The sequence below is a fragment of the Musa acuminata genome, chromosome BXJ1-8 (assembly GCF_036884655.1).
Source record: "Musa acuminata AAA Group cultivar baxijiao chromosome BXJ1-8, Cavendish_Baxijiao_AAA, whole genome shotgun sequence".
NCBI lineage: Eukaryota > Viridiplantae > Streptophyta > Magnoliopsida > Zingiberales > Musaceae > Musa > Musa acuminata.
In genome coordinates, this window is record NC_088334.1 from 3,234,321 (window position 1) to 3,262,057 (window position 27,737).

A 27,737-nucleotide genomic window follows, 5' to 3' on the forward strand; every position below is an offset into this window, starting at 1 on the left:
GTGTATGTGTATGTGTATGTGTATATATATATATATACATATATATATATATATATATATGTATACATATATACATATACATATACATATATACATATACACATACCTATACATATATATACACATGTATATATATATATATATATATGAGAAATTTTTCCGCCAATCGCTGTTTCGCTTCGCGAGCCAATCTTCGCTGCCACTTCAGCTCACGCCGCGGACGTACGGGTGTGCAGATTACGCTCTGAGGAGGACCGTTGGATGAGGATCAACGACGGAGCTTTTCCCGCTGTGACGGGGCAAGTACAAAAATGTGCGTACGTTCAACGCGTAAATCTTGCCTCTATGACGTCCAAGACGTGGCGTTGCCTTCACCGTTCGATTCGGGCTCATCCACATCGGTCCCAACAGAGCCCGACCCCGAGATATAAAAAATCGTCACTCCCGTTCGTACAATTGGACACGACTTAGGGGCCCACAGGAGATGGGGCGACTCGCGTGTGTGGGTCCACCGCCCTGCCCCGGCAACGGGTCAAATTTGGCGAAGCCCTCCATAGAAATTAGCTGGAATAAAAATAAAGAGTAGAAAACATGCGCTTCCATTTATTATTACTATTTCGTCGGACAAAGTGGCCAATCTTCTGCCCTTCCTCTATATAATGGGCGGCGAAGAGCTCCACTGGCCACCGAGATCTCCTCTCTCTCTCTCCGCTTCCTTCCTCTCTTCCTCGGTTTTCTGCTCTCCCCACCTTTTCCTTCAGTCGACGAGGTAAACCTTTGTTGATGCGTTATCTTGTTGTTGTTTTAGCTGAACGAAAGCCAGACGCTTTTCGTCCTTGGATTCATCATCTTCTGCATCGCTCGTGGTGCGGTTTCGAGCAAGAGCCTAATTCCTTCTTTATCAATCCAAGCATAGTTAAGGCTCGTCAGATTTCTTGTAGGGTACCGTGTTGATTGTGTGGTGTCATGAATGATTGCTTAAGTTCCTAGTTTTACTGTTGTGGGGACCCAAAACATGCTCCGATTCGTGCTTTTGCCTGCTAACAATTTGTTCTTTCCCGCTTTATTCATATGGTTGCTTCGCTAATCATTGTGCTCTGTCTTCTACTCTTTAGATTTGGTATCTATTGTCACAGGGTATATCTATTTTGGATGGTTTTAATTGTAATTTACTGTTACTATTACCGGTCGCTGTGGATGATTTTTCCTTATAATCAAATTGCAGAATTCTTGTGGCTTTTATGGTATTGTTACTTTTCCTTATTAACTCTTGTCGCATACGGATTGAACTTAGCTTTGACTGTGATTGGCGAATAAGTATTGAAGGTACTAAGATTGGCACTCATTTTTGGTTGTTATCATCATTAGTCTTGGGCATTCAGGTGTCAGAGCTCACTCGGTTTGACTTTGTGACTTTAACTGTTCTCTGAGGCATAAATTAATGGATTGCATCCAGGGCTTTGATCTCTACCTGCTTCTTGAGATGTAGACTATTGGATTTTGTTCTTCACAAAGCTTGCTAATGTGTGAGGTTGAAGCATAAACATGTCCCTTTTTTTGTCGAGTTTCTCATGGTGCTATGGAAGACAGGTTGCTTCTCTGTCATTGATTATGTGCCTGCTCAAATTCTACTTTTGCAAATGGGAAAAAATTTCCCTACTTTTCCTATTTTTAGAGTCGTCTTTGCTTGTTGTTGTACCTTGTTTATCAATTGTATCTGCTACTCGCAACTTGCTATATTGTTTTACCACCATGTTCACCCTCCATATCTTACTTGAGTCACTGGTTTGATCTGGATCTCATGTGCTTCGACTCACTTGTAGCTTTGTCATTGGTTTTCTTGAATTACTTTCAGGTAACTTGTGTTTGATATTTTATGAAATTATTTTGTATATCTCATCAGAAAAAAATATTTTGTATATTTCATGAAAAATTATTTTATGAAATAAACTTGAAGTTGCAGAATGGGCAGCACTGGAAATGATGAGACCAACTATGGAGAATACACTTATGCAAACTTGGAGAGAGAGCCATACTGGCCTTCTGAAAAGTTGCGGATTTCCATCACCGGAGCTGGAGGGTTTATTGCATCTCATATTGCAAGGCGTCTGAAGAGTGAGGGTCACTATATTATAGCCTCTGACTGGAAGAAGAATGAACATATGACTGAGGATATGTTCTGTCATGAATTCCATCTTGTTGATCTGAGGGTCATGGATAATTGCTTGAAGGTCACTAGTGGGGTGGACCACGTATTTAACCTTGCTGCTGATATGGGAGGAATGGGCTTCATCCAATCCAACCATTCGGTGATTTTCTACAATAACACTATGATCAGTTTCAACATGCTTGAAGCTGCAAGGATCAATGGTGTGAAAAGGTACATAATTGCTATATATGTAAGCCCCTATTTTTATCATGGAATTTGAGCATGTAACATTAACAGATTTCACTCATTAGGCAAGGTGATTAAACTGTAGAATCGCATGACATTAGATTTAGTGGTCATTGTGGCATGTCATGCTTTTGAAGATCATATGGTTTTATGCTTAAACACTTTAAAGTTATGACTCTACTATCCAGCTAGACCCACCGTCATATTTCACAAGGTATAATTAGGTCTCCCAGAACATATTTGTGTTTGGCTTATAAAAAATAAGGAAAACCAAAAAATACTGATTAACTTCCTGTAAACTTCTGGCTGCTGTCCATTTGATTCAGCATTGGATGATATGTTCATCCGAGTACATTTCAATTCTCATTGCAGATTGTTTAGTGGTCACAATGAGAAAAAGACATTCACTAACTTGGAGCAATTAATAATGGATGAAAAGTTGAAAAACAACACCTAGTCTGCGAGGAAGATATTTTGTCTAATGATGTAAATTATGGAGCTATATTTTATGTGTATGCTCTATTTTTCTCATTAGTGTTACTAAGCATGGTCTACTTGGTCCACTTGCACGCCTACCATACTGTTTTGGTGTCTTATCGGCACCTACCATAGTAAGTTGTAGTCAAGTTACTAGTGATGCCTGTGAAAGCTTTTTATTAACTCTATAATATCTTCCAAAATATCCATAAACATATTTCTTCTGATGCACTTTATTTCTTACTGGTTTCTCTTCTTTATATTTATGCTTCTTAGGCTTGCCTAACTAGTTATGAACTTGGTCATCTTTTGTTTAAATTTCCCTCTTATTTGCATGCTAGTTTGCACATACAAAACTTAAAAGATGAATTTCTGCAGGTTTTTTTATGCCTCAAGTGCTTGCATCTACCCTGAGTTCAAGCAGTTGGACACTAATGTGAGCTTGAAGGAGTCTGATGCTTGGCCTGCCGAGGTTTGTTGATCTTGAATCATCAATATTGTTGGTTTTATTATGTTCTAAATAAGTTCAATAATTAATTATTTCGACTCCTACTTTAATGTGTGAGTGCAATTCTGAACTACTGTCGTCGTGGCAGCCTCAAGATGCTTATGGGTTGGAAAAACTTGCTACGGAGGAGTTGTGCAAGCACTACAATAAGGACTTTGGCATTGAGTGTCGGATTGGGAGGTTCCATAACATTTATGGTCCCTTTGGAACTTGGAAAGGTATGTCACGAGTTGTTGAGGCATCTGCAAGCAAATCTACTTTTGAGATTGTTTGAACTGTTGAGATTATCCTGAATACACCACAGGTGGGAGGGAGAAAGCCCCTGCTGCTTTCTGCCGTAAGGCATTAACTTCTACAGATAAATTTGAGATGTGGGGAGATGGGCTGCAAACTCGATCCTTCACCTTCATTGATGAATGTGTTGAAGGTGTTCTAAGGTAACTATGATGCAAAGTGCCTGACGGATTTCTAATTATACAAATTTTTCCAACTTCCTATTCGCTTGACGCAAGGATCTAGTCTTAACAACTACTAAAAGTTGATAGAATCTAACTATAGCCAACAAATTTCCTCAAGCTTATTATTTTTTCTGAGATCAGATTGACAAAGTCAGACTTCCGAGAGCCAGTCAATATTGGCAGTGATGAAATGGTGAGCATGAATGAAATGGCTGAAATAGTACTCAGTTTTGAGAATAAAAACCTTTCCATCCATCACATTCCTGGTCCTGAGGGTGTCCGTGGCCGCAACTCTGACAACACACTGATCAAAGAGAAACTTGGCTGGGCTCCATCTATGAGGCTGAAGGTATGCAATACAGTATTTTTCTGTAGATCCTGTTTGTTTGACTTTTTGGGTTCCTCTATTTTGCAACTCTGCTATAATAACGGAGCGATTTCCTCTATTTCAACAGGATGGCCTCAGATTTACATACTTTTGGATAAAGGAACAAATTGAGAAAGAAAAAACTCAGGGACTTGATGTGTCTCTTTATGGATCATCCAAAGTCGTGGGAACCCAAGCACCGGTCCAGTTGGGTTCCCTTTGTGCAGCTGATGGAAAAGAATGAAGTCAACATCCTGAATTTATTGCCAATAGCTTTCACACTCTGATGGTAGCCACTTGGTCTGTAAGAAATTACAGCGAAAAAACATAGCGTTGAAATCAGTAAATTTCTTCTGCATTATAATATCCCGTTCTATGTTGTGTAAGTCAGGTATTATTGTTCCTTCTTGTCTGTATTTTGACAGATAATTCGTGTTGTAGGCTGATATCGGCATTGTTATACGGTATCACCATCGTCGCAGTGCCTATAGTTTCTGAGAAGACATTTTAATAAATAGAAGAAAAAAGTGATTTTGTTGTAATTGACGGTATATGATTCTGGAGATGCATTTTAATCTTTGCGGAATTCATAAGAAGACAGTAGTCCTGCTAGTCCTTGTGACTTCTATCCTTTCAAAATTTTCTCTTGGAAGAGTCTGCTGTGCTGTATCTTATTCTACATCATGATCTTGAAATCTTCTTTGTTCCACCAGATTGATGTGTGGCAGGCAATTTAAGTTTCCACTTGATGGAATTGTTTTTGATTGAGGAATATTATATTTAACCATTCAATCAGATCTAGTCAGACCAGTTTTGTCTCATGCCTGATTAGCTGATAATGATACTGCAACCCACCTTTTCTCATACATCAATATGGAAGGCACAGATGGTAGAAATTCTGGAGTTCTGAGAAGGACACATACCTTTTCTTTTATGTCTCTCCTCTTCAACTTGACACCCAACTTGATGGAGGAACATTGACTTGACAGAGGCCACAGGCTGGTTCTTTTGGACCACTCCTGTGGACCTGCACATAAGATGAGAAGTATGAGCTGAAACCAGTAGACCTTATCCTGTGTGTTATCATCAGGGAGAGGGAACAGTTTTGAGACGTGGGGCTCTTGCAAGCCTCCGAGAGCAAAGAAATGGGGTGCAGAAGAAGATAAGAGCAGACACATCATGTCAGCTTCTCGCCATTATATCCAGGAAAAAGAGTTGATGGGTCTGTGAGTTGCTCTTATCAGATGACTGTCGGGTGAGAGTTGTTAGAACCCAGAAAAATAATAGTACATCTCTTCGCTGACTATGCTTGCATTATTTCTAGAGATTTAGTGCAGTACTCGATCTATCTACCAAGTTAGAAGACTTTGTTGTGATCGTATCTTTTCAGATAATTATTAATTTTATTGAGTGGGAATCATTGTTTCAAACTATTTAAGCATGTACTTATCTGTATCTCTTATAAATCGATTTAAATCTTTTTCTACGTTAAATATTAGACTATACTATACGTTTGCGATTTCGATTTACACCATGTGACGACGAACATAAAATATTATTTGTTAACAATATCACTTTATGATGTACCCTCTAATTTCACTGTAAGACGATGCACATAACATATTATTTGTTATTTTCGTACATCATTGTATACCTAAAAAATTAAAATGATACAAGTCATATATTAGATGTATCGAATCGAACAAACTCTGTATTTGTTTGAGAGATCGATGAAGAATATAGAATAATAATTTTTAATATTCAAATATATCCTCGTTGAGTATGTCTAAAAATTAAATGTTAATTTCATAAGATCAAACATGCAACTTCTTTATTTTTTTATATTTTGAAGAAAAATGAACAAATTTTTGAAAAAAAAATTAACTTTGATAATTTCCTACATAAAACCCTAATTTTAAAAAAATTCCCACAACTAGTCAGATTATTTTGCCCTTACTTTTGTTGGACTCGTCTTCATCTTGATCTTGCATTGTAGCTCGTAGCCCTCACATGAGAACTATTTTTGCCTCCGCTAATATTGTCCTTACATGCGTCACCCGCAACCATCGTGTAAGGAAGGAGGGGACACGAGAGTCATCAGTGTTGCTCACAACCGTCGTACAAGTGTCTATTATTACATATAGTCTTGCTCGTGATTGCCTCCATATTCGCAAGGGTGAGTTTGATAAGGTTCTCTCCTTTCTCACACGAGGGTTGTGAGTGAGCATAGCAAAAGCAAAGACGATAACGAGAGTTCGATAGAATGTTAAAGGTAAAATAATTATTTATTAAAAAAAATTAAAGTTAGGATACTTTATGAAAATTCTTAATGAATTTTTTTTTTCTCGAAAAGTCACCCCAGAAAATTATGCTAAAAAAAATCTAAAATGGTTTTTGTTTGGATGAATGGAAGGTGATAAAAGGTATACGATTCCTTCGACGCCCAACTGCGTCAGGTTGTTCGACCGTCTTTGCAGCTTTTAGCGGTGCAAGACAAAAGAGCTGCATTAAATCCGCTTACCCTCATCCAATGCAGCAACGTGAAACGTTAAATCGTCGAAGGTGGGACGACCGGACGCAGGGCTACGTGAAATCATGAGCACATGCACAGGTACGTCCTACATATGTCATGCATCCGAAGAGGACAAATCGCTCAGGTAGCCACCGCACTGTAGTTTCAGATGGGTGGGTACAAAAACTGGGCCTGAAAAGGAGTCGGTGACCGAATTTAATGGAACACGACGCGACTTAGGGTGCACCTCGATTCGTTGCACGAGTGGCGCTCTCTCGGGTGTGGGAACAGGGCTCTCCGCTTCCGTGGACTGTCGGCCCCACCGTCCCAGCTTTTGTTCGAGAAGGTGAATCGTGTTCCCGGTTCTGACCGAGACAGCGGATCCGAAAAGAGAAATAATGGCCGCAGACCCACAGACATTGTGTTCCAATGTGGTCATGTGGCCAGCAGCGGATGATCCGACCAATGTTCACGCGCCACGTCGCCGCTTATTCGAATGTGTGTGGTGTACAGGATAGAGTAGGCCCGGGTCTCCTTTTCTTCAGCAGTACTCCGGGGAGCGAATCGCGGGCCGACAGCTGACCCACAAAGGGCTTCACTACCCAGGTGTCGGTTTCTCATTCGGAGATGTTGATGTGCTTCCCATGGCTCCTTACATGACAAATTGCAGAACCAGAGGGATGGATGGATGGATGGATGGATGAGACGGAAAAGGCATTGATTCTGTTGATGACTACCTGCTGCTTTTGCTTCTTGTTCAGTAGCTCCTGGGACGCCTGGGGTAAGGAAGAGGGCATTCGAAATCATGGCTTGATGTCATGAGACCGAGAGGACTGATGGTTAGGATCGGTCGGTGACTTGAGAGAGGGGAGAGAGAGAGAGAGAGAGGGGCCCAATGATTGTGGCTGTGAGGAGGAGAGTAGGACGATCACGATCAAAGCACCGGCGAAAGAGACGGGAGGAAGGGCACGCATCGTGGTACCATCCCTTCATTATAATAATGACTCCGTGGAAATGAGTACTCCCCTCGGTCGATGGGACCTTGACGCCGTTAACGGGATGCTTCGGTACGAGGATCACGAGAAGAACAGGATAAGACTGGCCCACGTTAGCGTCCAACACAACGCGACATGTTAATCTGCGCTGTCGACGTCATAGTTGGGAAGGGTGGAGTCCCTAAATTACCCCCAAGCGCGCGGCCCCCCGGGGTATGCCCCCCGGAAAGTTCGAGACGTTGGGGTAGTTTAGTCAGTTCAGGGAAAAAAAAAAGGAGGTACCTCACGCGGCTCCTGTGGGTCCGTCGTCTCAATCACGCCGAACACGAGCATGCCGTCGTCATCCCCCGTCGCCCCGTCCAACTTGTGTTTGAATGCATGTAGCGGATAAGAGCATAAAAAAGAAGAAACCGATCATATCGGGAGAATAGCATTCGCTTATAAAAGAGGAGCGTAAGGAGCATAACCTTTATTTTTGGTAGGGTATCGCCCTCCTGTTGCTCGATGTTTCGCTTTCAGGGACCGACGCCGGCAGAGAAGCTTTGCGATCCGTTCCAGGAGCTTGACAATTAAATAAACAGTTAAAAAAAGAAAATAAATATCTGCGGGGAAAAAGTTACATGGGGAACAAAATTATCGTTTATAAGAATAATAAATATTATTATTTGATATTTTCATCTATAACTAACTACGTAGTTATATTAGCAGGGCAGTCACTCCATACAAGCCCCCCTCTTACAAACAAGATCAGAAAAAGAAAGGGAAGGAGCACGAGATTTAAAGCGCTTCCATAAGCCTCAGGAGACAAAATAAAATAAATAATAAAACGAAAATTACGGGTTTTCGGAAAGGACGGAAGCCAAGCCGGTGACCACCTTCGCTCCCTTGTGCGGCGTCCTGGGCTTCACTTCCGGCAGCTCCCACGTCGGTGGCGCCGACGCGGCCGCCACCGTGCTCTTCCCCTCTGCTGCCTCTATGGGTTCGTCGGTCGATGGGAAGGCGTCGCCGCTCGAGTTCTCGGTCTGGGCTTTCTCTTCCAATGCGCCAGTCTCTTTTAGTGCCTCCGTTGGTTGCGTGGGGTCCGTCACCACCGCGCTCTTCCCCTCTGCTTCGCCGGGTTCGTCAGTCGTTGAAGCGTCGCCGCGTGGGTTCTCGGTCTTGGCCTTCTCTTCCGACGCGCGAGTCTCTTCCACTGCTTCCGCTGCTTGCTCATCGTCCGCCGGGGTAGTCGATCGCTCGTAGGGAGCGAGCCATTTGGAGCGGATGTACTCCGGCTTCCGCCACGGAGGGAAGTAGAGGCCCTTCTTTCTCAGGCTCAGCCGTGCAGCCTCCGAGACCACTGCGACGATCTGGCTGACTCGGTCCTCCTTCCCGACGAAGACGGACGGCAGGGACTGGAGCACGGCGGCGTAGCTCTTCGTCGACCGCGCGATCTGGAACTCCGACCTGAAGTCCACGTCCAACAGCAGCCGCTCGCCGACGATGATGACGTCGATGTACTCATGTTCGCCTGCCGTCATTTCAACACCCCTCAGGTCGTCGGTCGTCGGAAATTGAGACGAGCGAACGGCGGGATATTGATGAGAGACGGAGAAGGAACGTACCGGCCGGGATGGAGGCGGTCTTCTCCCACCGCGACTTGCACAGGGAGGCGTCGTAGCCGAGCGATCGGAGTCCATCGGTGACGGCCTTCATATGCTCGTTCTTTCTCTTGAAATTCTTGTTCCTCTCCACGACGGTGGACGCATCGGCAAGGAGATTCCTCTCCGAGATGGTCGTGCAAACCACCAAACCCTGTAGCAATCCCATTATTTTCAAGTAGAAATGAGGGAATTCTACGAGCCTTGAATCGTAAATATCAAGTGGATAAGAACCACCGAATGGGGAGTGGATTTTGAGGGAGTCCGCTGGTACCTTGATGACTTCGGCGGCGGAGACGATCGGAGCGTCGCCGCTGTTGGAGGAGGAGATAAAGTCGAGGTCGTCGTCGGAGCTGTCGTCACAGTGGCCGTGAAAGCAGTTACAGCGGCTGTGACCACATCGGGAAGAGGGCTTCTCCCCGTTGTTGTCCTCCATGAAGCTGCGGACCATCTTGTCGAGGCAGACGGAGCTCGGCTCCAGATCCAGCCGTTCCACTGACGAGATTCGCAGGACGCCGGGGAATTGTCGCTCGAAAAGCCGCTTCAGCCGCGATTTGGGCACGGGTTTTGCCTGATCGCTCCGCACTAACCCTCTCACGTCGATCGGCTGGATCTTCGTCGGAAACGGCATGATTACACCAAAATCCAAACCACCACTTCTCTTCCTTGATTCAAGCCCGGAAATTAGTGACACTGCAACACCCCGAACACCAAATCGGCTGAATCGGAGATCGATGACAAGATCAGGCACCGGAAAGAAGCGTCTACGAGTCGGAAGAAAAACGACCAAGATCACGAACGAGGACTCATCGAGGAAGACGACCGCTCAGGTCCGAACCAAAAGATGATACGATCGCTAGATTCCTTTACACTCGTTTGCCATCAGATAAGGGATCAAACAATGAATGGCTTCCGATCTCTACCAGGTGAATAGCGTCGCCACGAAGGTTCGGCGGCAAGCCCGACCTCACGGGCAATTCTTGGGTTCTCCGGCGGTGGCGATCGGAACGATGTGGCTCGGGAGGCGAGGAGGATGGGGTTTTAAAGAGGCGAAGCGGGATACCAAGGTGGGGGGAGAGAAGAGGAAGTGAGGGAGTGTTGACTAGGATAAGACGTGGCATCCTACGTGTCCATGTTAATCCTAAGCCATACGAAACGGTGGTCGGGTTCGTGCCCGGTTTCACGGACACCGGTTTCGAAGCGGGCCCCCACGATCTCGACACGTACCCCACCGAGCAAATCAAGTGTTGTTAACAATGCCACCTTCGTTACCGGGGCCACCTCAAATGACACTCTTACACCCTTCATTTCTCACAATAACCCCTTTGCCACTTCCTCAGCGTTGTCAGAGAGCTAAAAGGGAGTGGCATCGTGGTAAGAATACTTTACTTGGGATGGCTAATGTAGAGCAAGCACCTCCCGTTTCGTCTCCGTCCCAACGAGTGGTTTTCGAGCCGTTGCGTTCGCGTACGCGATCGAACCACCAGTCCTTCCACCGTCCGATCTCGCCACGTGTCCCCATTAGTCCCGCTCACGGGTTTAAGCTCGTGGGTTAGGGGATGTAATAAGCGGGGAAAGAATCGCTTAGGCTAATTAATCAGCGAGTGGCTTTCAAACGACGTAATCCCCCCCGTTCGTGGTGTTTGTCGTTTTGCGGTGATTAAATTCGCTGCTGTTGAAGTGCTACGAAAGCGTCCGCGCTGGAACGGAGCATTCGCTTGCCGCTAAACATGGCCTATTCGTGTCGCGACGGAGGTCGCGCATCCCACACGAAACATGGAAGGACCAACCCATTGTTGCTTATCGGCGTACTCCTTCATGTACACATAATAAATATTTGCTTATAGTATACTTGTTGTTACGTGGTGACAGGGAAGGAGGGGGATAGGGCTGAGCTTGTTGGAGATTGCAGGGTGTTGACCCCGCTGCAGATCAACTTCAGATGAGCTGTGGCAAGCCACGGTCATGGAGAGGAAGCTGTGATCCGATCCCATGCCTCATGTGAATTTTACAGTAAAAAGCAGTGTCTCACGGAAAAGACACTGTAGTTCTCAGTTCATGCATCCAACCTAAAACAGCGTCCACATACAGTCTTCAGATTTGTAAGACCTTAATTGCACTTCTCTCGGTCGATGAGGACCTTCTTCTTCTTCTTCTTCTTCTTCCTCCTCATCTTTGCTTGCCCTGAGAGATCATTGATATACCAGTTTGCTTAGTATATACTGGAAGAAGAAGACCAAAAACCACATGCACTCAGGTCAAGAGGTTCTCTCTGGATTTGAGTCCATTTAAAGGATGACTTTTAGGTGTATTCATTACTTGAATGCATTAGGCAAGACTGTATTAAGAGATGAGGCATTACAATAACAAGTAGGTTAGGATGGGATCTATCTAGTAGGGTACTTAATGACATCATTTGATGTAGCATTGTTTGACAAAAGTGAGAGACAAGTAGGGTTGGGAGCTTTAAGCTTAGGTGACTGTTCTTATATCATGACATCTCATTAAATATTTGATTCTAATTTGTACACCAATTGCACAATGACACTGTGATATGCACCACATTAAAAGACATGATGTTGTCTTGGTCTTAGTTTAGATTCATTGAGCACACTTTGTACAAAAAAAACACTCATTATGTTGGTCCTCAATTCAAAAAATAAAAATTAGAAAAAGGCTATTCTTTTATTTTGTTAGACCCAAAATCAGAAAAAAGACAATTTTTTTTTTATTTTCTTTCTTTCAGATTGAAACATATAAACATTGCAATTGTTCCTGCAAACAATTATATGCAATTTACTTTGTTGGTATCCACTAAAAGCCAGGTAGAAGACTCCATAATGATATATAGGTGATGTTGGTGGGCCCTAGGGTTGGATGAGATGTCATAGTCTTGTAGGACCCCCAGGTCCCAGCTACTCTCAACTGTTGCCCTGCATGAGGACATGCATGCTCTTCTTCTTGCTTGAAGGAGTTTCTTAGAGGACACTTGAAACCCTAGGTTTAAACTCCTAGGGATGGTCCCAAGGTCATGTGGGCATGGCCCCCTGAGCAGCAACACCTTGCAGAGGTTTAAACAAGATGCCTCACCATTGGCACCTTTGGCAAAGGACTCCATGGTCTTGATGGAACTTGCATCAATAAACATATCATCTCTTTCAGCTAACTTTCTTGGAACAGGGAAGTCTGTCCTTTGAAGAGTTATCATTGAAGAGAGAGACAAGAGGAGGGCTTGGATCACAGGAAAAGCTATTTGGTGGGCCACATTCAAAGATGTGATGTTTCTTTCTTCTCATAAAAGGATTGGTTCCTCATGCAATTTTGAGATCAATTGAAAGGTATTGCTATATCATGTTACTATGCAATATTTTATAATATATTATTCTGACTGCAAAATTAGAAGATAAAAGGATGATTTTTTAAATAAAAGTATTCATATTTTAGATATTTTTAATCGATGTCTTTCACTTTGTTTTCAAACATTATATTTTAATTAAAAAATATCCAAAATACCCATAATAATATTTTTATTAATTTTAAATGATTATGATGTTTTTATTTGACTCATGTATAGTATTTTTTAATAACATTCAAGCACTAAAAATACTCTAAAAATTATTTTAAAAATTATTATAAGTGACATCATATTTTTGTCTTTTTGGTTTTCATCGTTACGAAACCATATTTTTAGACTCGTAATCAATTTAGTTGAAGTTGGAAGTCTATTTGGATTATTTATAGTGTTTTCGAGTAAGTTTTACGATATTTTTATTGTGGTGACTATAATATTATAACACGCTAATTTTTTATTTTTATTTAAGTGATGTTATTCTTAAATTACTATAAATACTTATTTTAATCATAGTATCATATATCATATGATTTTTATTATTTAAAAGAGTATAGATTGAAAAATACAAAAAAAAAAAAAGAGTTTTTGAGTATTCTGAAATTATTGTATCATGTTATGCATATCACTGAACTCAATCTACTTATTCAAAGCACTCACACATATTCTAAACTACAAGAAAAGAAACACAATGGACAACTACAAGTCCATCATTCATCATTTATCTCCCATTAGCTCCATATTTCTGCCCTTAGAACCATTTTACTTTATGCATTTTGATGCACCATTATTCATGTCAAAGCATGATGATGATGATCATCAAGAGCTTCCACAGTCCATGGTCATGCTAATCCAGAACCTAATTCTCATCATGTCAAAACAAATGTGATCAAAGCTAATTGAGTGCTCACAATTTGGTGGTCAAGCTTCAGACAGCTGGCATCAGCTATCATACTATATGATGACTAATGACTATAATGATGATTAGGTTTATTTGTATTATTCACTTTCCAGCATGATCTCATTCTTAGCTTACCTTATCGATTAGCTGCACTTGGCGATGTGTTATTGAACAAATGTGCTGTATTGACCGGTCCATGGGTCGATGTTAGTTGAGTTGGATGCAGAGGTCGACTGGGCATTCGTGACGGGGTGTTGATCAGCGTTCCCTGATGTGTCGATCCAGACATCGTATATGCCAGGCTGCGTCTCTCCTTCTCCAAGGTGGTTGACAGCTCGTCTTTGTGAGGTGGTCATGCTCTCAGGAAGGAGTGTTGGTTGTCATTGGTCAGGATCCAGGTCGATTGGTTGCTCTCCTTTGTGCACTGGATGGTGACTCCAAGGTGGTTGGTAGCTCACCTTCGTGAGGTGACCGCGTTTTCCTGCAAAAATGACCCTCGTCGGGATCACCCGATGAGACCCTTCCGACGAGCGAAGTCAGTGAAGTGATCAATTGATTTTTCCACCTCTTTTTTTCCTCTCTGGTCGGATGTCGACTATAGGTCTTTATATTACTGTATGTGGGTCGGTCGTATGCGGGTTGGTGTGGTGGATGTGCAGAGCAGTGCTTTAGTACGAATTCTGACTTGGCGTGTCTTAATACGAATTCTAACTTAGTGCATCTTGAGGGCCAAAATATGCATGCATCTTGAATTGTTTTAGCGTTTCATATAAATCATACCTTCTTAGGATCCGTATTCGGATCGATTATCGGGTTCAATCGACGTGGAATCGTCTGAGTGGGTCGGATTAAGAATATGGGCCGGATGAGTTTTGCCGACGAGGCCCAGTCACTAAACGTACTCGGTCGAGGCTATTTTGGTCATCGAAATGTTTATTGACTCTATTACCCAATCATACCCTGCGTCTTTTATACTCTAAGCACCTACACGCACTTTATTTTCTGTCATTAACTGATAAGTGGAGGCTATTTTGGGGAATTTGTACTCCCTCGTCTTCCTATCCGTTCGAGTGATCGTGTGTACAAAACGCCACGCTCGCTTCGACCCCTCGAAGCTAGAAAGCGGGAGGACGAGGAGGAGGTAAACTTCCCCCTTGCGCTACCTCTCTCTCTCCCCCTCTTAATGTGCTTCGGATCTAGGGTTTTGCGCTCGAATCGATTAGGGTTTCTCCGCCTTCGGTTCTGATCTGGCCTACCATTTCGCCCCTTCCCTCTTTGCGACCAGATCTGGAGGTTTCGCGGACGGAGTTTGGGTTCTTCTGTCCTACCCCTGTATTTCTTGTTGGTTTTCTTTTGAACGAGTTTTTCTTGGTGGGTTTTTAGGGTTTCTAGCGTTTTGCTTTGCCTTTTTGAGGCTGTTTCGTTTTGATCGGGTGTTGGTCGATGCCCGCTAGGGTTTTGCGAAGTTGGAAGAGATGGCGGGAAAGGGAGGGAAGGGGCTCCTTGCGGCGAAGACGACGGCGGCGAACAAGGACAAGGACAAGAAGAAGCCGGTATCCCGGTCTGCCCGAGCCGGTTTGCAGGTGAGATCGGTTTGATCTGCCTCGTATTCTTTCTCCGCCGGCGGTTTTGATCGGCCAATTACATGGAACCGTTTCTTACTTGTGTGTCTTTACTTGTTGTCGAGTTATTCTGGTACTGATTCCGGAATTGTAGTTATTAAACGTGTTGTTTACATTTGAAAGATTGGTGATGTTGGTTGTGTTGGGAGGGATCTGGATAACTGGAATGCTAATGTCATTCATATAAGATCATTACTTTATATGGGTATAAAGATTTTCTTATATGGTAACTATTTGCCTTATGTTTTGCATTTGAGATTGCCTCCCTCTTTCCTTTTTTTCTCTCTTACCTGAGCACACCCAGACAAACAAGAGGTTAGGGAATTTCGAAGTGTTGTTATTGATAAGCTTAGGTCGTAGTCAGTGAGGAAAATCTTTGTGTCCGCTACTTTCTTTTGTTCGAAGTGGTTTCGAACATGGGGTCTAATTTGGTTGGGAGGTATTCCTGGTGTAGTGATACTAATCATAGAAGTTGTAGTTCGTTCAGGAAATTGTCAACTAAAGTATCCTTGTGACGTTGAGCTGCCCAATTCTTAATGCAGGTTCTATGTGACATGGTGGAACTTAATTATACCTACATTTTAATTCCTAGTTTAATCCTTTTCTCCTCTTCTGTCCTCCTTTATTGAGGTTCCATATGCCTGTTCGTTTTTGTATTCGTACTCTTCTCTTATCCCTATTTCAGCCAGACACTGTAGATATAACAACGTTTCTATTTCATACATGGGCTATTGCTTCTATCCTTGGAATTATAATTCTTAAACTGAATTGGACCGTAGAGCATAATTTCATGCTGTTATAAGAATTATATCAAATCGTTTATTGCCTCCACTGTTTAGTCAAACATGAGTGAAGCATCGTAGAAAATATGGTTGATCTGTGGTGCCTTCTCCCCTTGGAGTCTGATCCTTTTGTTCTTTGATTAATCATCTTAATGATAAGATCTTTAATGGTTCATAATCCGGAGCCATAGTCATTTCAGTTGATGGGGCCACTGACTTAATTCGACCAATGAAAACGTATCTGATGAATTTGGAGGAGACTGTTGCTCGTTTGCATTGACATGTTACCCTGTGCTACATGGTACTCTGCAATTGGATTGTAAGGACATGTCCCCATCAATTTACTTTTTAATGTGCCTTGACTTTTATTGTCACAGCATTTGTATTTGAAAACACTTGCAAGATTGTGGCATACAGATGTAATACTGCAAGCATAGAATTTGTCCATAGATAAATATAGAATGTACATGTGTATATATGCATGTTTTTCTATTAATTTGTGCATATTTGATGGTTCAGTCATACGATGTGAAAGTCATGTGATTTGTCTTTTGCCTAGCTACTTGCTGGGGCTATTATGCAATTGCTTATGGAAAATATGATGTTGAGCTAACCATAACCGTAAACACCTTGGGCTAACTTATTGTCCCATATGTAAAATGCTTTCGACAGTTCATTCTTACCGTGAATGGGTCATTCAAGAACAAAGTTCTTTCGTTGTATTAAAAGTTCTTTTGGATGGGCTAGTCATGAGAAGTTTTGTCGAATGGTCTAATAAATGTTGTTCTGGTAGTGATGCAATTCTGCAATGTGATCGGTTGTTCTTTTGGGTTTGTGTTTCTGAATGAAATTCTGATTGTTTGGACATTTATTTTGATGAATATTTATTGAAAGCGAATTTTTTAGTTATTTTTACCCAAACGATAGCAACACTTTAGATTAATAGACTTGATTGTGTACTATTATTCAATATTTGTTATAGTTTTCTCGACTGATTCAAATTGTTTGCCTTTAGTGAGAGAGCGTGTGCTTTTGTAGTACTGTTCCTGAAATCGGAGCATTGTCAGATCAGTTTCATTTCAAAAGTTGTTTATGTAACTTCTATTTCGTAACTAATTGACCAAGCTCTTCCTTGTCGAACTAGTTTCATGTTAATCTTTATTCAGTTGAGGAATCACATTACAGTGGTTCAGTTGAGGGTAGGTCCTTTCTATTTAAAGATGGGGAGTTTGTATGAAGGTTCCAATCCAATGTGTGATTGCCATGTGAGGTCAATGAAATTTATCTGGATAGTGGTTGCTCTCAAGTAAATGGGGAAGCAAACCTTTTGGTGCTTATTTTTTGGTTGGATTTGCCATCTGCATGTGTTAAGATGCCTTGTTTGCATGCCTCTTATTGTTGTTGTACTGATGATATATGTGTAGTTTCCTGTTGGCCGTATCCATCGGCAATTGAAGTTGAGGATTCAAGCAAATGGTCGGGTTGGAGCAACTGCAGCTGTCTACTCAGCAGCAATATTGGAGTACTTGACAGCAGAAGTGTTGGAGCTTGCTGGGAACGCTAGCAAGGATCTCAAGGTGAAGCGTATCACTCCACGCCACCTTCAGCTAGCCATTCGAGGAGATGAGGAGCTTGATACTCTCATTAAGGGCACTATTGCTGGTGGTGGAGTCATCCCCCACATTCACAAGTCCCTCATTAACAAGTCTTCCAAAGAGTGACTGTGTCATTTTCTTTGGATGGATTTGCAGTTAGTGGATATGTGTGCTTCGGTAGATCAGTGATTTTGTTGTTTCAATTGTGAACCTAAAGTGGATTATTTGAGCAAAATGATGACTGTCTTCCTACTAGATTTTCTGGGATTAGCTGCCGGTGTCAAGACTTTTGTTTAGCTTTAATATTTATTTAGCATATATGCTAACATCAACTACTTCTCAGAAATTTATGTTACAGAATTTTGGTTTGAGCTAAAGGATTGAAAGGTAAGCGTTCAAGTCATGAGGGGGGTGCGAGGTGCATGGGTTTGGGGCGGTCAACAGATTGATGTACACCGTCTCATATCAGGATTCATTCCGTACATTAAGCTATCATCTTCTGGTTTTCCCTGTAGATCCGAAGGAAAATCATGGTAACGTCTGGCACTCTGTTTATACCTGGTTAGTGCTTATTATCTTCTATATTATTTAGGCAATGCTTGTTCTTTCATGATGATCTCCGAGGAGAATTTACGTGATGTGCTTTTTTATGAGCTAGTTGATTGTTAATGTAAACGAGAATATTGGTTCACGGACCAGTTTTTATAGATATAACATGGTTATGATAACCTTTGGTCTTTTACCATGGGGTAAATAGAATGTGGTTTTATCACACTTGTCATGGAGAACTAGTGTTGGGTTTGCACTACTTAGTTGATCTGTTTTTCTCTTGTTGAAAATGAAAAATAGTGGGTTCATATCTGCTTTTTTGTTTTTATGTTTCTCCATCAAATCTATTATGTGAATTGTTGTTTATATTTAAATGTGATCATCATTATCTTCGGGTGTTTTAATGTCATTCTGGTTTTTCTGGAGTTACTTTTGCTCGCGAGTGTGTTGTGTTGTTTTAGATTCATAGAAATTAACTCTTGAATTAGCAGGGTTCTTTCTTTCTAGGTCCAACAAGCTGGGCCTCTCCTTTTTCATCTATTGATGTGTCGCTACAAGGTAGAAGAAGCTGTCAGATTATATGTTCCTGAAACAAACTACAAAAGCCAACCTGATGATAATTGATTGAACATGGCAGAATTGTGGGGCTATGTGTATCTCCTCACTTCGTACCGATGTGCATTACAGCTCGTCTCAAAGAATTCAAAGCCGACGGTAAGTGGATTCTTTGTGCATCGTATTTCTTATTGTCTGGTTGTCAGCGGTCTAATGCAAATGCAATCCTTCTTCTTTATCCAGCTCACATCTTCTGAAAGAGTACAAGAGTCGGCTTTGAATTTTTACCAGTAGGGAATTGGGGGTGGGGCCGTGGGGCTCAGCAGTAAGTTTGGCTGACATCGAGGAGGTCACTGGGACCATCATGCTCAGCTAAGATCCAAGCCCATGAAGCCTTTGAAGGTACTACTAGGCTCATCAGTCCAGGACATGCGGCATGCTTCTTCACTCTCTTTCAATGCCTGTCCTGCCTCTGTCACACGCACAATCAACTGATGTCATCTGAAACGGCATTTAAACTGCTAGCTGCGCAGTAATACTCATCAACCCCTTAGTTGGTAAATCCTACTAATCAAACAGTACAGATGAATTATTGGGAGTGAGGTGCCCATGGACAAAGGCCCTATCCATCGGCTACCTCCCAAGAGTCTCTGCCCGTCGGGACCATTCATCCCTGGATAGCATCCAATTATTCATGAAGCTTTAGGGGGCAGCAGCATGCGCATCATTGCAAGACATGCATGCAGCCCGCTGATGGTCCTGCAAATTGGTTCATTGCTTCCTGATGCTCATTCACTTCAGAATCTAATCTAATCGACAACACCCTCCTGCTAAACAGACACAGGCCGGGAAAGGTGAGCAGCAGAAGCAGCTTCGTTCTTGCATGGGATCAACTCATACTCTGGAACATGGCAATGTGTTAGCACAGCTGATCTGCAGGCAGATGGTCTCGCGAGCAGTGGCTGCTTGCTTGACATTTATTACCATTGCCACCGAGTAGATGGCCAGGTGTGGCAGCTCGACTGCTTGAGAGCTGATGACCCCAGAGCCCCCAGTAAATGAGCGACTTCTCTTTTTGGTGTCCCCCATTGCTGAGGCCCTGCTGTTGGCACACCTGTCTATTTCCTCCTATTGGTTGGATGGGAGCAATCAGTATCCACGCAGGCTGTCAGTTGTCTTACGGTTGTCCTGTGGTTATATGGTAAAGCATGAGAGAGTCTGCATTCCCCATGCACACAGTAACTCCCATCTGGGCTCCATCGGACAATCTCCGGTGTTGATGCCCTGCAACAATGGGCAATGATCTGGATGCATGAGACATGAAGTTAGTTAGCTACTCTATGCCTGACATTTTACTTGGAAATCTTGCCCAAACTTGCCTTCCAAAGCACCCCTTCAAGCGTGCACATTCTCTGATGGACATTGAACAATGGTGTTCTTCTTCAAGCGTATGAGATCATCACATATGGCTAGTGATAGCATAGATCCGATGCAAGGGATACCACATGGATTGCTGTTCCTATCCTACAGAACTGGCAAGTGGGTCAATTCTTCACCTTCAAGATACTTCATGTCCTCCTTGTGTTTGCTTCTTAGCGATCATCAGGAGGAAGATGCAATGACCTGCCAAGAGCCTGTCTGTCCTCGCCCTCTGCAGAATATTACATGACCTACCTGAGACGTCACTGGGATCAGTCGATACGAGGACTCGCACCTTGTGATTCAACGTCGGTTGGGTTCAGGACTTCGATAGTGACTGAAGATAGATTAATAATGCACACATATATATATATATCGACACAGTCAAGTGTGTGTGTGGGTGTCCGTCCTGATAAGATGACATCAGGTATCATAATTGCCAACACGGGAGTCTGTGCTTCATGGTTTTGCTGCTGCAGCCTCCATTAATTATTCCCACTTCTGACTCCCTCCCAATAGAAAGTTTGTTCTCTGTCTGCCTCTTATCCACAAATCCAACAAGAGCCATGTGAGGTGGTGGGCGGCACCTCTCCCCATGTCAGAAACAGGAGAATTAGGATTGGCTTAATCTCTGGCTTGGCTTGGCTTGGCTTGGCTTCACCATCCCGAGCACAGGAGGGAGCGAGAAGACCAACCATTCATTATTCAAAGGGAGGGGGTGATGTAATCATGGGACCTCTGTTTTCCATATCCCTTTGCCTCTCATTGGTTGTCCCAACACAAAGTGCCCCATGTTGTCACTGCCAAACCACAGCAGATTTATTGCAGGGGCGAGTGGTACAATGCCCCTGCGGCCCTGCCTCCCATTCCAGTCATATGCTGTTGTTGCCTCCCAAGGCCACTCCCAAAAGATTCCCACCCCCCTCCTCATTAACTAACGATGCTCGCAGTGTGCTGCATCTTTCTAACACATGGGTCATCTCTTCAAAATGACGGATTCTTTGTGCCAAGAGGATGATGCCACTGGGACCACCAAGTCCGACTAGATCAGACGTGGGCCCACCTCTCGAGATGGAACCCAGACACCCATGTCAAAGTTGGATCCTGACCGGTTACAAAAATCTCCCAACTCCGATGCATGATTTTGAAGTTTGAGGTTGATCCAAAAACATGACTTTTTCGAGTCGATGTAACTCCACAGGGCGATGGAGATTTCTCTCCTAAACAGCTTCCGCATGTTGAAGCTAATCGACTTTGTATCACGGAGTGTTAAGACAATAGAACTCCACTATGAGATCGACGACACAAGCGGAGGTCAGATTAGCCAACAAGCCCACTCGTTTGGTCACAGGAGCAGCACGCATTGTCTTATGGCTGGCTACATGTGACCGGAACAAAAAGATAAGATAGGAGAGAATGGCATAGAGGCAGTTCAACAAAAACCCAAGACATAGCTCTCTAGCCCGATGGCTTAGCATTTCAAGAATGTACCAAGCAAATCTAACTAGATTTGGAAGGAGATTTTGTTCATTGAATCCCTACCGGTAGTGGAATCAAAAGCTAGATCTCCATATCTCACAAATGCCAAAAGGATTTACCCTAAAATATGGGGATGAGAGAAATAAACAAACGGAGGCTTTCCTCTCTCTCTCACACGTTAGTTTATTTTTCAATGGGAGGTACAATGGAATGTGAGAGTGCAGTGAAAGGTGGCGAGTGGGGAAGAAGACGATGTAAGGAATGTGGTCAGAGAGAGAGAGAGAGAGAGAGTGGAAGAACATGGGAGCGTGCCAAGGTTGGGAGCCGTGCAGTGAGCCTCCGGTTGTTGGGTGGCATCCGCATTCAAATCACCGGCTTCTCATGGGAACTTGTGAAGGTGGGGGGGGGAATCGGACGGCCAGGATGGGAGCTTGGACTATAGTTGGCCGGAGGAGATCGCGATGGGGCGGGGACGTGGCCGCGGTGGTGGTCAGGGGCGCACGTTGGTGCCTGCATGGATGCATGTGGGGTGTGGGATCAACGAAAAGCCACGCACCAAAAGCCATGCATGCTTTCTGAAACCTTTCATGTGTGGAGAGACATGTAAAGAAGAAGTGACGTGACACGCACAGTCAGAGAGAGAGAGAGAGAAAGATGGAAGCTCAAATGAGTTGAATGAGGGGAGATGGGGCACCCTAATTTGGTCCTTTTAGCCTTTTGTTTTGTTTGTATGTGCGTCGGGGCACGAGGCCCACCAAACACACAACGGGCGGTGGGTGTGTCTCCCATCTCCATAGGACCCGTGGAGGACGCGGATATGAGGTGATTGATACATCCCGCCATGTTGGCCGTTTATAATGACCACCAATTTCAGTACAGCATATGCGTCAGCTTATGCTGTTCGATGTGTTGTTACATAAATGTTCAACATTGATTCAAGAGATTCTCTATTAAATAGATTGCGCATTCCACACGGAAGAGAAGACTCACACACCCTTTTAGTTTGATATGATTAAGATAGATAAATGATGACTCTTTGCATGCATGATAATATGATTATAGTCATATTAAAACTCAGATTCCCCAAGGGATGGATTAACATTGAAATATGGCTATTCATCTCCGATCCAATGGGCGTACAGCTTGTGAGAGTTGCATGCTACAGTTTCGTGTGACGTCTTCCTTTTGGACTTTTATGTACATCTCATATTGGTTAGTCTATTCATGCCACTTGGGGTAACAAGATTCTTTTATTGTCTTCTGAATCTCCAAGCCAGCCACACATATGGCTCCTTGAATCAACCCCAAAGCTCCTTTTCATCCCTTCCTGACGATGCTTTTCTTTTCTTTTGTATGTTATGTTGATAGGGCATATATTGGAAATCTACCCTCTAACTATTATTCTTAGTTACATCAATACGAAGGACAATACATCGGATTATATATTACCCCCCCCCCCCTCCCTCGGGCGTCGCTGACCAAGTACAATATCATCCCGTAAAGATTGGGACGACGTCGAACGAGTATCCAACCCGCAAAGGTTGGGATGGCGTCGATCGAGTACAGTGCCGTTCAGCAAAAGCCGGGACAATACCCATCGAGTACAACGCCATCCCATGAGGGATGGGACAACGTCGACCAAGTACAGGCCTACGTCGGGATGGGGAGGGGGATGCCGACTTAGACCCCTCCAAAGATCAACTTAGTGGCTTGCTAATATTCTAGATGCCTCTTGTCAGATGTTGGCAAGAAGTTTTTCATAGTGTCTGGAGGTCGATCGTACACGACCTTGGCACGATGATCGACTCCTCAAACAATGAGCATACCTTCAAGCATTCGTCACTTGAGATATATGGGATGGTGTCATGCGACATCGTCCCGAGCTTCCCGGAACGATCCTTATTGTGACGATAGTTGGTGCGGCGCCAAACGATGCGAGAGGAGGACGATTGTTATTTCGGATATCTGATGGTGCATCCGTCGTGACACTACGTCTTCCTCCTGAGAGCCCACACTTGGACTAACGTGACGGGAGTCGTGTCCTTATGACGGAATCCATAATATGCCCTATTAGCTTCTGAATCAACTCCAATGCTCCTTTTCCTCCTTTCCTTATGAAGACGCTTTTCTTTTCTTTTGTATGCTTACCACTAATTCATTACATTCTTTATTTTCTATTGTCTAAATTCCTATATATAATAATAGCTTGTGAACATAAATAAAAGCTGCATTAGAACATATTGTGTCGATAAATGCTATATATATATATATAGAGAGAGAGAGAGAGAGAGAGAGAGAGAGAGAACGGGGATGGGGAAAGCGAGTGTGGTCACCGGAGAGGACTCTTACCGGTGTCGCTGGTCGCGGCGAGACAGCGATAGTTGTCAGGGTCACGTGGCGCGGTTACCCGACGCCAGATCTCGTGACGCGTGTTAATGTGACGTATAAAGTTGAGTGATGACGTGACACGATCGTTGTTGGTTAACATGCTAAACCCAAAAGCTAAAGGAAATGGCTTAATTGGAACCTTTTAATTCTATACGTGTTCGGATTGCGTCGTTGATATTAGCCAAGAAATTGATGTATAGTTACAAGACTGCCATATAGACTACACGTCAGCTAATTAGTGATTTAGAATAAGGTGGATTGTGATTATAATTATAATTATATCAGTGGCAGTGACTGTTAGCTGCCTGCGGTGGAGGTTTCGATTCGTCGTCATCCGGTCAAACTCACCCGTAGCTCGAAAGGCGTATGCTCTCGCTCTCCTCCTTGTCACGCAGAATCCGACGTTTCGGGGGCAATACCGTCATTTGGGTGCCGATCTCCACTTTAAAAGGTCTTTAGCGGGAGTCGCGATGAACGAATGAATGCGAGGCTGAAGTATCCCATGTGAATGCGTGCGGAGTGAGGCGGAGTTGAGAGAAGAGGTTGAGATCTGACCTGACAAGGGCGGCGGAGCATCGCCGAAGAAGAAAGGCGGAGGACGGAGATGACGCCCGGTGTCGTCGGGGAGGGAGGGGTTCTCGAGGAGCAGCGCCTGGAGCCGCAGATGGGGTGCATGGCCGGGTTCCTCCAGCTGTTCGACCGCCATCACGGCGTCGCCGGGAGGCGGCACTACTCCGTCCACCGCCTTCCCACCTCGCCGGTGAGGGTTCGGCAGAAAGGATGCGGTTTTAGACACGTTTCGTTTTGTCTTCTGATGGTTGGTTGGTGATTTCAGACTGCTGGATCGACGTCGCCGTCGGAGAGATCGGAGGCTTCCTCGGCTTCGATTTTGAAGGAGAGCCATCCTCCTCCGTCGTCGCCGGAGCCCTGCCCTTCTTCGCCGGAGAGAGGCTCAGCGGCAGAAACACCGGCGCGGCGGTCGCTTCCGCTGTCGCTCCCGGTATTCGAGGTCACGGACGGAGTGAGCACTACCTGGAGGATCCGGGACATTCCGAGGCTTTCTCTCGACAGCCGCGCGGTGGTTGACGCGAGAGGAAAGCTCCGCCCGCGGGAGATCCGGACGGCGGTGCCGGTACGCTCCGAGAACCAAACTGACGCTTCCGAGGCCACAGAGGAGCAGCGGCGTTCCCCGAGCGTCGTCGCGAGGCTAATGGGGCTCGGTGTCCTACCAAGCGCCGGCGGGGAAGGACGAGCAGAGCCTCACCGGGCCGAGCTACGGCGATCCGCCTCCGAGTCACGGGTTCGGAGAGATCCATCGATCTACGGGTTCGTGGACGCAGGATCGTTCCACAAGCCGTGGCCGTCGCTGGCCGCGGAGGAAGCCGCCCCGGTCTCCGCGGAGGAGTTCTTTAAAACGGTCAATCTGGCCCGCTTCAGGCTAAACGACGCGACGAAGGCCAAGCCGCCATTGAGAAATACCCCGCTTCAGCCGCTCCAGCGGAAGATCTTCTTCCATGCCGAGGACTTCTTCCCGGAGCCGAAGCCGTCAGTAACCCTCTACGGCGAGATCGAGAAGCGGCTCAGGTTGCGAGGCATTGACGAGCCGGCGAAGGACCTGGAGACTCTGAAGCAAATCTTGGAGGCGCTCCAGCTCAAGGGGCTCCTCCATTCTAAACGGTCGGACCATCGCGTCACCGGTCGCCGCAATCTCATCTCCGACTACGAGGGCCGGATCCAAGGCGAAGCTCCGATCGTCATCATGAAGCCGGCACCCAAGCCCCCGCGCCGGCGCTCGAGCGAGCCGCCAAGATCCGTCGCCGCTCGCCAGAGCTCTTCGCCACTCAGGCGCGAAATATCGCCGGTGCATCGGACCATCAGGGGAGGAAACGAGCGGACGAATCGTGCGCCGAGGTCGCCCGAGAGCCCGAGCTCACCGGTGCTTCGGAGGACGTCAAATGCTGCGACCCAGAAGAGCGTGCAGGCACAACGGAGGATCTCGACCGTCGGTTCCCCAAAATGTAGTCCGAAGATGACGGGGCCGGATCCGCTGGCCGTCCGATCGCCGAGGAGCCGGAGGCCAACGGCGCCTTCGTCTCCCGTGGAGAAGGTTTACGCATCCGCGGAGGACGATACCTCCACCACCCTTTCCGAGAGCAGCATCAGCGTCTCCTCCCAACTGGATTTGGAGGTACAGCGAATACATTTCTCTTCAACTGCGTTTATGGAGTTCCGAGTGCTTAGTGAAATGAGGGTGGGCAGGTGATGCAGAGGAGATCGAGGGCGGGCGAGTACAGATCGGGGCGAAGCCTGTTGGATCGATGCGACAAGCTGTTGCACAGCATCGCGGCGTTCACCGGCGCGGAGCAGGTCGCCGCTGCGGACCAGCAGCCGAGCCCTGTCTCGGTGCTCGATTCGTCGGCCTTCCTTGCTGAGGAAGGCTCGCCTTCGCCCTCCCCCCTCTCCAAGCGCTCCATCGACTTCAAAGGTGACCACCGCCTTTCCTCGTTTGGCCAACCTGGCTTCGTTGAGACCAAGAACGACTTTGTGATTCGTATTTTTCCTGATCACGCTTTTTATATCATCTGAATCTCATCGTGAACGCGAATATTGGTGTAATCTGGTCCGCAGATCGAGCGGCGGAGGATTGGGAGGGGGAGCAGAGGTCTCCACGGGCGTGGACGAATCATGGGGACGTGGAGGGCGGGGCCGACGTCGTGGACCGCGACTACGCCTACGTGTGCGACGTCGTCCGCGCGACCCGCCGCTACGGGGAGGCGTCGGACGCCGTGTACGCGACCCTGGAGAAGGGCCGCTACCGGCGGCCCGCCGAGGTGTCCAAGGCCGCCCGCCTCCACCGACGCGTCGTCTTCGACACCGTGTCCGAGATGCTGGACCGCAAGCGCCGGGTTCCCCCGTGGGACGCCTTCTCGAGCCCCCCGGGACCTTGTCCGGGTGGCTGCGGGGAGGAGGAGGCGCTGCTGCGGGAGGTGTGGGCGGAGGTACGGCGCATCCGTGAGCAGGTGGCGGACGACGACCAAGACGCCGTGGCGTGCGGGGCCGTGCGGAAGGACATGTCCGGGGCGCTCGCGGACGGGTGGGCCCGCCACGCCGCCGAGATGTCCGACGCCGTCCTCCACATCGAGCGGCTGATATTTAAGGACGTGGTCGCGGAGACCATCCGCGACCTCGCCGCCGCCGCCCCCTCCACCCCCCGCCGCAAGCTGCTCTTCTAGAGGGCAAAACAAAGGAACAAAAACCGCTAGCGCTCGGATGCAATTTGGACGGTTGTGATGTAACGGAAGTTTGTTGACAACGACCACCACCGAGTCTTAGGTGGGCAACTCGTGGCGCGTAGGGCGGAGGGCAACACGATATGGGCTTCCGCCAGCAAAGGGGGTCCACGAAGGCAGCCCCCGGTCACTTGTGGTCGCTGCTGTAGCAGACGATGCCACGAGAGTGGAGTCGTGAATGGGACGCGCTCACGCGGGTGACTTGGTTTCTTTTGGGGTGGGGGAAGGGGCAGAGGCATATGATGTGGTCAGTCTGTGTCAACGTCTCGTCCCCTCTGTTTCGCGCAGGTGGGGGGAGGGTCCACACTTGAGGATTTGATGATGATGACGATGCTGTTTTACTTGTTCTTGGGTGGATATCTGTCTTCCATTAGCGTACTCAACGAGCAGTGGCTTGCTTGTGCTAAAATGAGCTTAATCCAATCCCAAATCCGACTTAATAATGCCTATTCTCCG

The 27,737-nt window shown here is 45.6% G+C and overlaps 4 protein-coding genes across 10 annotated transcripts; 3 read left to right on the plus strand and 1 right to left on the minus strand.

The window, feature by feature from the left end:
- The first annotated feature begins 619 nt into the window (after nucleotides 1-619).
- On the plus strand, nucleotides 620-4,747 carry LOC103993866 (GDP-mannose 3,5-epimerase 2). Its single transcript, XM_065194796.1, has 7 exons — nucleotides 620-769; nucleotides 1,958-2,380; nucleotides 3,251-3,344; nucleotides 3,469-3,598; nucleotides 3,685-3,817; nucleotides 3,980-4,187; nucleotides 4,294-4,747. Exons 1-7 carry the CDS (start codon nucleotides 660-662, stop codon nucleotides 4,447-4,449), a joined length of 1,254 nt encoding a protein of 417 aa, XP_065050868.1. The 5' UTR covers nucleotides 620-659; the 3' UTR covers nucleotides 4,450-4,747.
- LOC103993865 (uncharacterized) lies at nucleotides 4,496-10,383 on the minus strand. Of its 6 annotated transcripts, none has more exons than XR_001979467.2 (5): nucleotides 9,627-10,383; nucleotides 9,317-9,506; nucleotides 8,588-9,222; nucleotides 7,995-8,273; nucleotides 4,496-5,232 (listed from the first exon to the last, which is right to left on the minus strand). XR_001979467.2 is itself a non-coding variant. In XM_018830454.2 (4 exons), the coding sequence occupies exons 1-4, from the start codon at nucleotides 9,981-9,983 to the stop codon at nucleotides 8,151-8,153; spliced, it is 1,305 nt and encodes a 434-aa protein (XP_018685999.2). In that variant the 5' UTR covers nucleotides 9,984-10,383; the 3' UTR covers nucleotides 6,620-8,150. The 6 variants fall into 6 exon arrangements, 2 of the variants coding, with proteins under 2 accessions (XP_018685999.2, XP_009412352.2); XR_001979469.2 differs by lacking the exon at nucleotides 4,496-5,232 and adding an exon at nucleotides 6,620-7,493; XR_001979466.2 differs by lacking the exon at nucleotides 4,496-5,232 and adding an exon at nucleotides 6,620-7,855.
- Nucleotides 10,384-14,640: 4,257 nt separating this feature from the next.
- Nucleotides 14,641-17,856, plus strand: LOC135680688 (probable histone H2A variant 3). Of its 2 annotated transcripts, none has more exons than XM_065194798.1 (3): nucleotides 14,641-14,743; nucleotides 15,057-15,185; nucleotides 17,431-17,856. In XM_065194798.1, exons 2-3 carry the CDS (start codon nucleotides 15,078-15,080, stop codon nucleotides 17,725-17,727), a joined length of 405 nt encoding a protein of 134 aa, XP_065050870.1. In that variant the 5' UTR covers nucleotides 14,641-14,743; nucleotides 15,057-15,077; the 3' UTR covers nucleotides 17,728-17,856. The 2 variants fall into 2 exon arrangements, with proteins under 2 accessions (XP_065050870.1, XP_065050869.1); XM_065194797.1 differs by having other exon boundaries at nucleotides 14,715-14,973.
- Nucleotides 17,857-24,232: 6,376 nt separating this feature from the next.
- On the plus strand, nucleotides 24,233-27,716 carry LOC135680689 (protein LONGIFOLIA 1-like). Its single transcript, XM_065194799.1, has 4 exons — nucleotides 24,233-24,751; nucleotides 24,827-26,179; nucleotides 26,251-26,476; nucleotides 26,620-27,716. The coding sequence occupies exons 1-4, from the start codon at nucleotides 24,596-24,598 to the stop codon at nucleotides 27,222-27,224; spliced, it is 2,340 nt and encodes a 779-aa protein (XP_065050871.1). The 5' UTR covers nucleotides 24,233-24,595; the 3' UTR covers nucleotides 27,225-27,716.
- The last annotated feature ends 21 nt before the right edge of the window (nucleotides 27,717-27,737 follow it).

Coding starts and splice junctions, on each gene's coding strand:
- LOC103993866 (XM_065194796.1), top strand. CDS start 660: ATGGGCGGCGAAGAGCTCCACTGGCCACCGAGATCTCCTCTCTCTCTC. Junction 2,381..3,250: donor AGGATCAATGGTGTGAAAAG/GTACATAATTGC, acceptor GAATTTCTGCAG/GTTTTTTTATGCCTCAAGTG. Junction 4,188..4,293: donor CTCCATCTATGAGGCTGAAG/GTATGCAATACA, acceptor CTATTTCAACAG/GATGGCCTCAGATTTACATA.
- LOC103993865 (XM_018830454.2), bottom strand. CDS start 9,983: ATGCCGTTTCCGACGAAGATCCAGCCGATCGACGTGAGAGGGTTAGTG. Junction 9,507..9,626: donor CCGCCGCCGAAGTCATCAAG/GTACCAGCGGAC, acceptor GGATTGCTACAG/GGTTTGGTGGTTTGCACGAC. Junction 9,223..9,316: donor GACCGCCTCCATCCCGGCCG/GTACGTTCCTTC, acceptor AAATGACGGCAG/GCGAACATGAGTACATCGAC.
- LOC135680688 (XM_065194798.1), top strand. CDS start 15,078: ATGGCGGGAAAGGGAGGGAAGGGGCTCCTTGCGGCGAAGACGACGGCG. Junction 15,186..17,430: donor CTGCCCGAGCCGGTTTGCAG/GTGAGATCGGTT, acceptor ATATATGTGTAG/TTTCCTGTTGGCCGTATCCA.
- LOC135680689 (XM_065194799.1), top strand. CDS start 24,596: ATGACGCCCGGTGTCGTCGGGGAGGGAGGGGTTCTCGAGGAGCAGCGC. Junction 24,752..24,826: donor ACCGCCTTCCCACCTCGCCG/GTGAGGGTTCGG, acceptor TGGTGATTTCAG/ACTGCTGGATCGACGTCGCC. Junction 26,477..26,619: donor GCGCTCCATCGACTTCAAAG/GTGACCACCGCC, acceptor TCTGGTCCGCAG/ATCGAGCGGCGGAGGATTGG.